The sequence below is a fragment of the Strix aluco genome, chromosome 8 (assembly GCF_031877795.1).
Source record: "Strix aluco isolate bStrAlu1 chromosome 8, bStrAlu1.hap1, whole genome shotgun sequence".
NCBI lineage: Eukaryota > Metazoa > Chordata > Aves > Strigiformes > Strigidae > Strix > Strix aluco.
The window spans coordinates 24407641-24422298 of NC_133938.1; the positions used below are offsets into that span (position 1 = coordinate 24407641).

At 37.2% G+C, this 14658-nt stretch overlaps 1 protein-coding gene across 5 annotated transcripts in view; it reads left to right on the forward strand.

Moving 5' to 3' along the window:
* The window catches only part of GPSM2 (G protein signaling modulator 2), a 30910-nt gene that overhangs the window by 13182 nt on the left and 3070 nt on the right, over positions 1-14658 (forward strand). For 2 of the 5 annotated variants that reach the window (XM_074832689.1, XM_074832693.1), the window contains 10 exons: positions 6152-6373; positions 7120-7255; positions 7742-7884; positions 8427-8550; positions 8833-8948; positions 9976-10131; positions 10890-10998; positions 11418-11547; positions 12130-12200; positions 14202-14378. In XM_074832689.1, coding sequence (XP_074688790.1) covers positions 6152-6373; positions 7120-7255; positions 7742-7884; positions 8427-8550; positions 8833-8948; positions 9976-10131; positions 10890-10998; positions 11418-11547; positions 12130-12200; positions 14202-14378 — 1384 coding nt within the window. The other 3 variants (XM_074832690.1, XM_074832691.1, XM_074832692.1) reach the window with 3 other exon arrangements.

A 14658-nucleotide genomic window follows, 5' to 3' on the forward strand; every position in this document is an offset into this window, starting at 1 on the left:
TAGTACATCTTTGTATTTCTGATAGAATGATAATGAAGTATGATCCCTGCATGATAGTACCTGCTCTCTCCTCTTTTAGCTTTTGGGCTGCATATGCAAGCTGTTGAGTTTTGTCTGCTGAAGTTCTCTGTGTTTGTCCTAGTACTGCTTCAATGAACCATCAATTTTTAGGTGCATTGCTGTCTAGAGCAGTGTTCTCCTTGTCTAAAATAGATTTGACTAACAGATAAAAACTGCTTTGATACCTTGGACTAAAAAAGTTCTGTTATTGCAAGTCAAGAAGATATGCGATTTCATTTCTGAGAGCTTTTATCATTTTTCTTCTGGACCCCCCTTTACAGACGTGGGACAACATGTTAGCATTTCAGCCTCCCTCTAGTGAACCTGAACAACGGAAGCATTGTGTAGGGCATGGTATTTGGATGGCTGGTGTTTGGAAGGGTACATCTTGCAGCTCATTCAATAGGAAGGGACACGAACACTGGAATGATTGTTTTAAAAAGGAATAAAAAGGGTGATTCTTGGTGTGTTCTCCCCCCACCATCTCCCCTGGTCATTCTTGCTTTGGAGGCCTTTTCCTTGCTAGCTAACAGGAATAAGGCACTACCCTTATTTGTAAGACAGCACATGCCACAGCTTAAAAATAGTTCTGAAAATGTTCTGACAGTGTTAGACTCCTGTTAGATTGGTCTGCATTTCTGTTTCATAGAAGTACAGTGTTCTGGTTAGCAGTGCAGTCAGCAGGAGGAGCTTTTTCATGGTCAGTAAGGAGAAAATTAACAAATAAACTAATTTACTCTGCTCTCTTTATTTTGCTAAAGTCTTTGTGTGGTGGCTTTGACAGCAGGAATCCCTAAGTGTGTGAGCATGGTATTTCTTCTGTGCTAAGTGTTTCTTGAATGTATCCTACTCCTGGCATTCCTGTAAAATGTTTACCCACGCTGTTGCTGATGCTTCTGGTCCTCCCCAGACAACTATGGCAGATCCTTGCTCACTCTGTAATAACAGCAGGAGCTGTTCAGGGTACTATTATGGAAGCAAATGGCTGAAGAAAGCAGCATGGCCAATTGTCTGGTTTAAAGTGACAGGTCATAAATAACTTCAAAAGTATTGGCAAGCAGAGTCAGGGCACAATGTCTTACTACTTTATGCTGTATTTCAGTACGGGCTTAAATGACACTGTAATAATAAAAACAAAATACAATAGCAATAAAGATACTAATGGCCTTATTAAACCTTTCGGTAAGAACTGTAATCTGTCAAACATTAAAAAAACCAAGGTATAATCCTTTTGATTTTTACATATTAAATTTTTCTAGAAGTTAGAGAAACTACAAATTAATTCACTATATTGAACTGGAATTTTATGATGATTTAATTTAATAGCTATAATTTGGAAAGATTTTATTCGGTGTAGTTTAAAATTTAAAGCAGGAAAGAATAGGCCATAAATTACTGGGGGTGGTGGTGTTAGTTATCGGTTTTTAAAATTTTTTACCTCTGGGTATTGTCCCAGGCTGGTTTGGCTCTCTGACTGCTTTTTCCTTCACACTGGTATTCCAGTACAACTGACTTTAAAAAGAAGCTGGTGACCCACTCCCAAGGAAGGGCTTTACTATGGGTCTGTTTCTTACTGTGCAAGCTGCTTCTTTCTTCCCACTCTAGTTGACCATTATCTCTTTAGCAGCTGTAAAAATACTTATGCTGGTGGAAGGAAACTATTTTTTATTCTTATGTTGTTTAGTGACTGAAAATAAAATGCTGAAGTTAATAAATGGGACTAATAAGTGATCTGTAGAGTAAGTATTTGTAGAACTCGCTTGTCTTGGCCTGCTAAATTCATACACCAAAAACTTGTAACTGCTTTATCTTGACTGGAGCACAAGAACCCCAAATTCAGGTGTGTGATTTTGTGTATGTGTGTGTGTTCTAAGTTTGCCATTAAACTTAGTTTGACTAAACACAGTGTTGCAGGGGAGGTGTAAAGTTGTTTGGAGTGGTCAGTGTGGTATGCTTCTGTATTATATATAGAAACCAAGAATAAGGACAGGAGTCAGCAGCAGTACATGATCTTTATTATAGGCAGCTGTGGCATTAGTAATTTTGTGCATCTGAATTAAAGAGATATAACAGGGGTTTTTGTTTTGTGTCTTGGTTGTTTCATGGCAAACTGCATGGCAGCGCCATTCCTCCACAATAGCAAAAGAATCCTTTAGTGGGAATTGAATGGAGTAAAACTAAGTGAATTGTATTTAGAGACTGTAGTAATCAATGAGTCTTCTTGTCTTCTTCTGTTGCCTTATTTCTTACCAGTTTTCTGTTCTTTACTGTAAGATGAGAACAGCTGAAGGAAGGGAGACTCCAAAATGGGAGAAAAAACCAGGGAGGCTAGGGTGGAGGCATCTGCATAGGGTTTATATTTTTATAAGTACGAAGGTTCAAAAGAGAATATGAAGAAGGTCAGAGAAGAACAAGGGGGGGAAAGAAAAAGAAAAAAGAAGTGGAGCCAGGCAAGATGAAAATCTTAGAGGGAGTTGTGGTTTGAACCATGACAGAGGGACAGATAAGGATGAGGTAGTTTTACAAATGAGAAATTATGCAGGAGATGCCAACCTGTCAGAGAACAGGTCCAGGCAACTATAAACAGAATAACAAAATGAAGCCCTGTATGAGTATTTCCACAGTAATATCTGGAAGAACATTATCCTGTTTAGCAGGAACAGAATTTCATTAGAAGTACACAGATGAATGAGCCTTGTTCTCTTCTCGTGTCTGCAGATTCAATGTGTCTTTTGTTTAGCCATTGGGTGTTGAATAAATAAGTAATTCAATTCAGCCCTGGGAACAGAGAAAGTAATCTCATATTCTCCTTGTAACTATTTAATGACTTCCTAAAACATTGATAACCTAGCCCTGTCTAGTCTGCTGACATGCTATTTAACCATTAGTAGTGACAATTAAAATAGCCTCTGAGAACATTACTAAAAGTTGATGGCTTTTTGACTGGAGAACACTTATGTTATTTTTTTTTTCTTTAAAAAAATTTGTGTTAATTTTCTTAACAGTCCATTACGTAATGGAGGGGAAAAAAACCCCACAAACCAAAACCAAACTTTCTCTGAGTCCAGTTTTGGTACTTGATGGATAAGCCTAGCAAACTTTAAAAATAACTAAATGATCTCATAGTAATGAAATGCAGTAATTTGCATCTTATGTAATGCAAATAAAATATTAATATTAGGTACAGGCAACTGTGGAAACAAAGATTTCATTTTCTTTATTTTTTAAATATATTTTTTCTCTATTTGTTTAATATATTTTTTTCTCTATTTTTTTAATATATTTTTTATTTAGACTTGGAAATTGTAGAAGATCAGTAAGAATGGATCAAAATAGAATTATAGCTTTAATTCGCTGTACAGATTTTAGCAACCTGTTAATACTGCAACTCTAGAAAGGCTGTCAAATTTTGGGTTTGTTTTTACTCAGACGTATACTAATTCCCATTCTCATTTACTTCCCGTAATTCTAGTTGAATTGAAATGCTGTAATGACAGCTGATTTTTCATCAGCCTAGTTATAAGCCTTAGCTTCTTAGTTATTTATGTTCTGTATGAAAACCCTGAAATCTTTCTTTCTTATAAGTTATATTAAGTCTGGGATGGCAAAGTCAAAAGATTATGTTTCAAGTTCCGTGATGAACCGGTGATGCTGCCTTGGCATTTGGCAGCCTTTGGCACTGTGTGAAGTTGTTCGAATACAGTGTACCAGGAAAATTACTGGCCCATAGCATTCTCTGATACTGTCTTTGTACCTTTTTAAACTGCCTTTTCTTCCTATATTAGGTGACTGATGCATCACAGTTGCAAATCCAAACATGAATTTTTTAATGGGATAAATTCACTTACAAAACTGGAGTCCACTATAGCATTTTGACTGTTATATGTCACATATGTGTTTTGCTGAAAGCTCTCCCTTTTCAGCCGTTCCAGCTAAAGAAGTGAATGTGATTGTGTAATGGTCTAAATCTTTGCACTAAGGAGCACCACATTTTCTAGCTGTCACTTTAATTGGACATGTCAGTTAACATGAGGTGCCCGGAGAGAACCTCTTTGGAGAGGATTAAGATTACCCAATGAAGTGTTTTAAGTCTTAAACCTTCAGTTGCTGATGGTGTAATCATTTCTGCCTGTATTTAACTGTACTTAATCATTTCTGCCTTTTTTCTGTTTTACATTCAATGGATGCACAATGTAATAAAAACCAGGTTGTGTGTTCTAGCAAATGGGAATGCTTTAACTTCTCTGAGAAGAGTTTCCAAACCTAAAAATACTGTATATGTATATGTTATGGATATCCAACCTGAGAAGTTGGCCCTGGGAAGAACTTCATGCCTGCGTTATCATTTGCTGTCTGCATCTTTACCAACTACCAAGCATACAGTATTTTTAATTGCTAAAGTTAAATATGTCTGTCATCTCGTTGTGCTTAAGTTGTGGAATGTCAAAGGCCAGCAGGTATGGTACTGTTTCGTGTTGGTATCTTATTTTACTTACGATACAAATTCTTCTAGTTCTCTTGAAAGTCAGTGGATTTTTCAAAAATACTTCCTTCTTGCTCAGATTTGAGTAGAATGTTGTATAACTGATTTTTTTTTCTAATTTAGAAAAATTAAGAAATGTAAACATTGCAGGTGTCACTATATCTTGTCAAAACAGCTGTCTTCTGGTGTTGCCATTAAAATAACTTTTGGAACAGCAAACATTTGATTGTTGCTATTACTGATCTGTGCATATGCAGGGAAACTATTGTGGGAATAGAATTCAAAATGGTTTATTCTTACAACCAGGTAAATATCAAATGATGATGTAATGAGGGTATCTTTAATTACATAAAATGTTCTGTTTTGGATTGTAAGCCCTTATACTTAGTGTGTAATCCATCTTGAAAAGAAATTCAAAACAATACACACATTTACAAAGTTGATATCCACTTGGCAATATTAACACACACTTTTTAAACACGTACAGATATGTTTCTGAGTTTTTGAAAAAAATCTTCTAAAAGTAGAATGATGGCATTTTTGCGAGGTTTTAAAAATGCATGTATCTTGAAATTCAAGCTGGAGAACCATATTCAAGATCAAGACCCTGAAGTCGTCTTCCTTCTCATCCTCTCCCCTACCTCCTTCACATCTCAGAATTGGAAAGTAGGAAATGTTTGTATGTAATCGTTAACACTTACTGAAATGTTTCCTTTTGTACATCTGAATTCACAGTAGCAAAAATACATATGAAGGTTTTTTGGCAGCTGCAGTTCTCTAACATTTTTTTTTGTTCATTGTTCAAAACGTAATCTGCAAATTCTGCTATAAATTAATTCATTAATATCTTCTTTACAGTTTACAGTATTTTGTACCTGTATAACTTCACAATTATTTGCTCATAATAAATCAAAAATATTCCAGTGGCTTCTGGAATGATGGCATCTCAGTTAAGTAATTTCAATTGACATACATTTTGTTGTTAATTCAGTCTGGATCTTTTTTTCTTTACACTCAGAATTTTCACAGCAGTGCCACTATAGGAAATGATGAAGTGCCAAGGAGTATTGAATTACCTAAGAAACAAATTTGGGAAAAATAGTCATGGTCTTCGATACACAGTAATACTTGAATTTTAATATTTGTTTTCCATATGATATTTTGCAGGTAACTATAGCATCAGCCTAAAAATAAAAGTGCTTATGTTTTTCAAAATCAGAATGTGCCAAGAGTAGCTTGATTTTTAGGTTACTTTTCTGAAATTATCTAGATGGTGAAAACTCTGCAATTTTGAATCCTACAGGTGCTATATATGGACAAAGCAGTGTTTGGATTTACTCCCTGAGACTTGAAAGAAAGAAAGAAAAAAAAAAGTTGAAGCTATTTGTTCTAATATTGTGTTGGTTCATTGCTGTTGAAGTTGCAGTTTCCATTTCAGAGTTAGTTTCTGTAATATTATAGTACCAAGCTCATTGCTTGTACTGTGGTGCTGACTCCCTGTCTTAAACAGAGAGACCCTCTGAGTAAAATAACCTTTTCAGAACTCAGGTTATTGGACAAAGTACTACATTTAGAATGACCGTTTTTCTTTTTACTTCAATTGTGCAGGATGGAGGCTTCCTGCCTAGAGCTGGCTTTGGAAGGTGAGCGCCTGTGTAAAGCAGGGGATTGCCGAGCTGGTGTATCTTTCTTTGAAGCAGCTGTTCAGGTTGGAACTGAAGATTTAAAAACACTCAGTGCTATTTACAGCCAGTTAGGCAATGCCTATTTCTACTTGCATGAATATGCAAAGGCCTTGGAATACCATCACCATGATTTAACTCTTGCAAGGTAATCTTGTATCTTCCTTTAACTGTGTTCATTGCATCCCATGCTTGTAGAGAGGAGCAGTTGACTTGTTCATTTGCCTACCAAACCCTGCTATTATTACCGGATAATAAGTGAGTGTGGTGATGGCAGAGGGCCAGGGGCTCCGGCAGGTGACTTGATTGCCCTTTAACCTGGGAGCTAGTACTCACCTGGCACCATAATCCTAGTACTGGCTTGTGGATAATTAAGTGGCTTCTTTAAATCCACCCTTTCTTTACCCTTTCCTGTTTCTAAAACTCAGTCTTTCTGGTTCTCCAGAATGTTAAGGTGGCTCTCTTGTTCATTAGAACTCATTCATGTTTCTCTGTGTAAAACTCATTGTGAAATAATGACAGTCAGGTAAAATGCAGAAACAGTTAAACCTCCCTTTCCAATGTAGGGACTGTCTTTCTACATAATCATTAAGATTTTTGTCTTTATTCTCTTCATAAAAGAAGTGAATTATTTTTTCTAATGTTAAGTAGGTGATCAATACCATGAATACTAGCAGTTGTACAAATGGCACCAACAAAATTAAATGTCTGTAACCACAGATTGAACAATGTTTATGTGAGTGCATTTTAGATATCAAATGAACTGAATACATACGCGTTTACGTGGCGGTAATTTCTTTTCGTAAATTCTTCTAATTGTCTACCATACATTGATCATCTGCTTGGTTTCAAACTATACACTATTTACTGGGTGCTTTATTTCTGCAATTTCAGGACAATTGGAGATCTACTGGGGGAAGCTAAAGCTAGTGGGAATCTGGGCAACACCTTAAAGGTACTTGGGAATTTTGAAGAAGCTATTGTTTGTTGTCAGAGACATCTGGATATTTCCAGAGAACTTAATGATAAGGTAAGAATTGCTTAGGAACCGGGAAGTAAACTGCTAATACATATTACTGAAGCCTGTTGTATTCGTAGCGAGTGTGCCACCTTTCAGAGGGAAGTAAATACTGAATGTTCAATTATTTCTTCTACACAGTAAGAATCTGTTAGTTGTAAGATAGTTGTTTGCACCTGGAAGACTACAGATCCAGATTAATAAATATTACCCTGTTTTGTGTTTGGTTTGGTTTTTTTTGTTAGTTTTTAATGATAATTGTCCTCAAGAATTATGATGTGTCTTGCACCTCAAAAGGAAGTAGGATGCAAAACAATTTGTTTGAGGGATGTGACTGGGTGGAAGTAAGGTGGATGATAAGAACATGTTCAGAATGGGCAGAGCACATGTTGACAACTAGTTAACAAGCTTTTTTTCCCATCTGTGGATTGTACTAATAGTTGTCACACAAGACTTTGAAGCATAAAATTTCAATGCCTTATTTTACTTTTGGTTTAGGTTGGAGAAGCAAGAGCACTGTATAATCTGGGAAATGTGTATCACTCTAAAGGGAAGAATGTAGCTAGTGCTGGGACTCATGATCCAGGGGAACTTCCAGATGATGTGAAAAATGCTTTACAAAAAGCTGCAAATTATTATGAGTAAGTAGTAGCTTTAAATGTTGGGGATTAAGAGGCCATGATCATCTAGTTCATTAGAATGTCGGAGATTTGTGTGTCGTGAACTAACCTGTGGCACGCTCCTATTCAGAACAGTGGTACCTGTGAATTTTTTCCCTTTTAAACTGGAGAATGCGCTATTTTTTTGTTATGCCCTCATTTTTAGTGTACTTCTGATTACCTAGTAAGTCCTTCCCTTATGTTAGAATCCAGTATTACTCTTCAAACCAGACTGAGACAACAACAGGACCTCAGTATACTTGTACATAATGTAGCTCTGTAGCCAGATGTGAGCACACCAGCTTGAGTTAAGAATGCAGTTAAGTTTTGTATCTCACAGGAAATGTTTCCTACTCAGTGGAAGATTTATGGTTGCATAAAGGCCATTAAAATACGCTAAAGTAGAATACCTCTGCCTTTTTCGTCCTATAAATGGATTTTTTAAAAACTTACTATTTAAATGACTGTGAGGAAAAAACCCACTTAAGTCACTCTTCTTTCCCTTCTCACTTCCCCCAAAACAGGGAAAACCTGACAATAGTAACAAAGCTGGGTGATAGAGCAGCACAAGGACGTGCCTTTGGAAATCTGGGAAACACACACTATCTTCTGGGCAACTTCAGGAGTGCAGTTTTAGCCCATGAACAGGTACAACAACATGCTAGTAAGGAGTTCTGTTCTAGCAAAATATCACCCGTTGCTCCTGATCTTAAGTACCTGTATTGTGTTGGATCTTGTTGCAAGCTTTTTAATGCAGGGTTTAAATCTTAATGGCACAGCTTCAAGTTTGGCTTGTTCTTTTCAAGCATTGTTGGCCTAAAGAACAGGTATAGACACGCGGTGGAAAGACTAAGCATGCATTCCTTTATACAAATGTATGTTACAAATTACAAAAATGAGTCAGTAACACAATTATTTCACATCTTAAAGCGTCTTCTAATTGCAAAAGAATTTGGTGATAGATCAGCGGAAAGAAGAGCATACAGCAATCTTGGAAACGCCTACATATTCCTGGGTGAATTTGAAACTGCTTCTGAATACTACAAGTTAGTTGACTGCTTATAATTTATACCTCTTCTTGTACAGTTTACTTCTGTTGTGCCTGGTACTTTAGTTCACTGTAGAATAGCCATCTCTTCAACATATACTTAGAAAAGAGCTGCATTTGTTTAGCAAAAATAACATTTTTCCCTAGTTGTTTAACTATTCTGGTTCTTCTATGGGAGGGGCAGCATTTATTTTTGTTAAACTTTTTTGTTATTTAAATAGATTCTTCTCAGCACTGTAGGTATCTTTCTGTTGATAGGCATTTATTCCCCTTTATTCTAGAACCAAGCATTACTGTCTTAGCTCTTACCAAGTTCTGGAATGATCTGAGTAACTTTAACACACCTGAGATGGGTAGTTGTCTTGGGTATACTCACTGACTGAGATAGGTGGTGCACGTCAACATGGTTGGACATATTTAGTCTGTATTTTCAATCATGACTCTTTTCTTGATCTCTGCACCACTAAAGAGTGGCTGCTGTAACTTGGGAAAATACCAGCTCGACAAAGACTGAGTACGGGTGTTACTAACATCTTACGTGGATTTCAGAGCTTACCTGTTCTTTTTGAAAAGGGAAAAAAGCCTCAATACTGAGCACATTGCTCTTAGCACTCAAATTCTTACCTAGCAGAGGTAGGCTCGCTTGGCGGTTATGGGTCTGTCTTGCTCATATTGATGGGGAATATACAGTATTTATTGTAATGCTGGTACTAAACTGTTTGAAGTGCATACTGTCAGGAAAACCGCTATAAATTATTGATGAAGCAATAAATTAAAATCAGAAGATGCTGACTGAGGGATCAGTCTGCTTTCTAATATAAAGTAAATGGAAATACGTTGCAGTGGAGGGAAAACAGACGCTTAAAATCTTGTGAGAGTTTACAAGATAGTAATTTATAGCAGCTAATTTGCCAGCCCAGTGTCCTAATTTGTTTGATTTGTATAATTGATTTTTAGTTGCACAAGTATACTTTTAAAAACTGTTCCTTACAGTGATTTCTGAGGTGACTAACCCCTTCTTGCAGGAGGACGTTACAGCTGGCTCGACAGCTTAAGGACAGAGCTGTGGAAGCACAGGCCTGCTACAGCCTCGGGAACACATACACTTTGCTTCAAGACTATGAAAAAGCAATTGATTATCATTTGAAACACCTTATGATTGCTCAGGAATTAAACGATAAGTAAGCCCTAAGAGATTGTTTCATGTATGTGTGACACTGAAACCAAATCCCATTGCCTCTAACTTTGCTGTCATTGTTCTGTATATGACAGCTGAATGAATGTGAATTCCCTACAATGCTGGGCTCCAGTTTTCATATGGGGAAAAAAATACTCATGAAAGTATTGCAGGTAATGAGTCTGAGCTGAAAGAGGAATTGAATGATTGTACCTACTTCTGTCAGCACCTTCTTTGTAAATTAAGGAAAAGTAGATCTCTCTTTTCATTACTTCATTATAATAATTTTGCATACCTTCTACAAATTAGGAATATGGGAAGGGATGAGGAAATACAGTAGCAAGTAACACTTATTTTACAATCATGATTTCTAAGGCCTTTTTTATAACATTGGGTACAACTAAAATTTTTTTGCAACTTTTAAATGCACTTCTAACTCAATAGCAGAATATACGAAGAATAAGGCAGCATGCGATCTGAGGAAAAAGCAAAGTAGGTTGTAAAATGTTCCATGCTTGCAAAAGTGAGTGATGTGTTTGCTGTGAGCTTAAAAATTTTTTTATTAGGTTTGCTCATATTTATTGTTATACCCAGATCACACTCCTTTAAATACAATACTTAACATGTTGGTGCTGGAATGGTTTCTGATGATAGCCTTCATTTTTCTTGGCACAGCAGTCTTATTGTGGCAATACTATGAAAACCTGACCCCTAGTGTTCAGTGAGTAAAGGTATAATTGAAAATGTATTTATTTTTTGCAGAATCGGTGAAGGAAGAGCATGCTGGAGTTTAGGGAACGCATATACTGCTCTGGGAAATCATGACCAAGCTATGCATTTTGCAGAAAGGCACTTGGAGATTTCAAGAGAGGTACGATTATCACATTCCACCTGTGTTGCTGTTGGTTTTTCCTCTCACTAACGCAGCTATTTTGATGGAGGTGTGTCCACGCCTGTGATTTTTAATTCTGGAATGGATTTTGAATGACTTCTGAGATGGATGATTCCAAATTATTTCAGCCATGTCTCACTGCAACTAGTTCCTTAGTTCTTGTGCCACCTCCGATAATGTCAGCAGGGAATCCAATAGCCTAGCAGAGGTTATTTCAGGCTTTGGTTTGCACCTTTTAGTTGTTACATACTTCATTAAAAAGATGATTCTCTGTTTTCCACAAGGAAGACTTTTTCAGCCTTTTTCTCTCAGAAATCTAGGGGACAAGGTTCGCTTCATATTTGCATATGTGTGTATTTTGTTAAAGTAATAGAACTGCTTCGTTTATGTGGTTGCAGGTAGGCGATAGAAGTGGGGAACTCACTGCTAGGCTTAATCTCTCAGATCTGCAAATGGTTCTTGGATTAAGCTACAGTACAAACAACTCCATGATGTCAGAAAGCCATGTGGTAGATAACAGTTTGAATGGTACGTGCCCATTTCCGCAATACTTTCTAACAGTGAACTTCAAAAATAACCTGTTCTTTGCATTGTTCTCGGACTACAGATGGTTGAGTGTGCTGGCTTCCCCCCCACCCCCCAGCAGAAAAAGGTGTTCAGTTCCTCCTTTTCTGGAGGATTTACATTGTGAATCACAGGTTACTGCTTAGTTTCTTCACGTGATGCTTCTAATTGTGTTGCGTGTCCCCCCCCTTTTGGTTTTTTCCTTTTAATGATGTGGGAGATTTATCTATCTGCTGCCAAATTACGTCTTTCCTTTTTTTCTTCCTACCACCTTAGCGACACTGGGGGTTACAGTAGGACCCAGTTCATTTGATGTTCCTCTGTTCAAAGATCCATGGTCCTTCTCTCATGTCCCATAAAATCAACTTTACGTAGCTTAGATCAGTGTGGTTTTGAAGGCTGCTTTTACTAGTGATTATTTATTCTCTGCACTATTTTGGAACTCAGAACTGCTGTACCTTGGAACTTAGATGAATACAGCCACAGCTTTGGAAGTGACACCATAAATCTTCCTGATAAAAAGATGAACTTGATTCTTTCTTGAAGGTACCAGACCGAGAGTAGGACGTCGCCACAGTATGGAGAACATGGAACTTATGAAATTAACACCAGAAAAGGTTGGCACTTTCCTCTTTCTTTTCTGCCAGTGAAACTGCAATGAAATGTTTCTAAGGGTTTAACTTCAACAGTTACGAATAGTTGGAAGTTTTATACTTTTAAAAACTCTGAAGGAACGTAGAAGAATGCTGATGCATCATTTGCATCCCCTTTTGATTTTAGTTGATCATAAGAGTTAGGTAAAAGCAAGTTTTAACAATTCTAACAAATACTATTTTGTCATGTAGGTAACAGTCTACATCTTCTATATATGCTTCTAACGGCTTGTGGAAAGCTTGCTTTATTCCCCTCAAATAAGAAAGAATTGGTGTCCTGTAGTGTGCATCAAAGGAATTCCTTGCATCTCCTTTTTAAAAGTGGTTTGAGGGTGCAGTGTGAAAGTGATTCGGAGTGAAATTCCTAAGCTTTAGCTCAGCTGTTCTGAACGTTTTTTCTTTGGTTACAGTAATTTTATAGGCACTTAAAATACATGTTGTGTTTTTCACTTTGGGATTTCAACCAACTTGCAAGCCGTTAGGAGTTTCAACATCCATCCTGAGTAAGGATGCAATTCCCAAAATGCTGAAACTGAGTCACAGATAGGTAAAGTAACTTCCCCCCAAGCTCAGAGAAATCTCTGGGAGTTGCTGATTAAAATCCTTGTGTCAATCTTTGCGAGATTTCCTTCAAATTCTGTCTGCCTTTAAATGCTGGGTTGCAGTTCTACCTAAATGACTCCCATGGCAGACTGAAATTGCTATTTTTCCCTCCATAGCAAGATATCTCATTCCCATCTCCAAGTGATGCAAAGGCTGCCATCACATTTATCAATAGGAACTTAAATCTCAAAGCTTACATCTGGACAGTTGGTACAGCTGAAGTCAGCACTGATGCTCAGGAGCCTCTTTGTGTACTGATTATGAAAAGACCCTGGGTTTAGTGCAGGGTGATTTTCTCTGCAGGGAACCTCTAAGCTTTTGGCTAGTGTCAGCTGTATTTTCTTTTCTTACTCTCTGAATCTATCTGTGGTATCTTTACAAAGTACATAGCCTTGTAATAGTCTGTGCCCTAAATATACTAAAATGTTTCATATGGATTAACCTAGTATTGCAGCTTAGCTCTTAGGAAGGGCTTTTTTCAAGACACTTACTTAGCAGATCCTAAAAATTCATTTCATAGATGTTGTTGATGTATAGAACAATGTATGACACTGGCAGTATGGTTTGATTGTGTGGGATGCCATCTTCTCGGCGTTGGAATCTGTGTGCTGATCTTAAATAAGGCAATCCGTTTGGGTAGGCAGTGTTGCTGAAAGATTTGTGACTCTGTTCACAATTTCTGATGTTGAATCAAGAAAAAAACGGCGTTTTATTTAGTTATTGTAAGAGTTTGCCAGCTGTAGATAAAGCTGTTGATTTTGTGGATGATTCTGTTTATTTTAAAAGAGAATTTAGGGAAAATCTGTCCATTCTGTTCTATAGTAAAAGGAGCTGATTAGTCCTCTTTGCTCTTGTGCTGGCATTCTTCTCCCTCTTCCTTTTCAATCTTTACTGGGAATTTTGTGTATATCAAGGACTTAGAGAACACTGGCGTTTATATAAGGGTTTGTTTTGCTCTAGTGCTTTGTAAAACTATGAATTTTTTTTTTTTCTTTCCAATTATAAGAATGTCAGGTGAAAAATGCCAGCTATGTCTGCATCTTAACATTCACATGAATTACATTCCCTGCACTGCAGTCAGCAAGGAAAACTATTTGACCACATTTTCATCAGTCAGGTGTCACACTACAGGTCAGTTATAAGACTGACCCATAACACTACTAACCTGCTTCAGGTAACGAGAGCTCAATCATCACATGTCCAGTAAGAGAACCAAAACCTAGGCCTTCACATCCTCATGGCTGTAAACTAAATAACATAAAAGCTGCTTCAATCTGGGGAGGAAAAGCAGCAGCAAGTAAGAGGTAACAGTACAGATAATTAAAATCAGAAGGCTTAATTTCATGACTCTTGTTTTCTTAGGTTCAGAACTGGAACAGTGAGATTCTTGCTAAACAGAAACCACTGGTTGCCAAACCTTCAGCAAAACTGCATTTTGTAAATCGTCTAAAAGGCAAAAAGTACAAAAACGGCACCACTTCCAAAGTTTTGCAGGATGCCAGTAATTCTATTGATCATCGACTTCCAAACTCTCAGAGGGTAGGTTTGGCGAGCTGTGGAGATCATAGCCTTTACTAATCTTTGTCTGATCAAAATTGCAGAACGGAGAGTCCTGCAGCTGTCCATTTCAGTTTTACTTGATTTAAACACTGTGGCTCTGTAAAATGATGCAGAATCTGCCACTCTGCAGCTGTCTCATGGGTGGTGCCAGCTTTAATCCTTTCCTACTATTTGAACATTTTTTTTCCCGGTGGATTTTCTTAAGTTACAGCTCAGCTTGCACATATATTTAATTTCTAGTCTCTTCTAGACCCTGCTT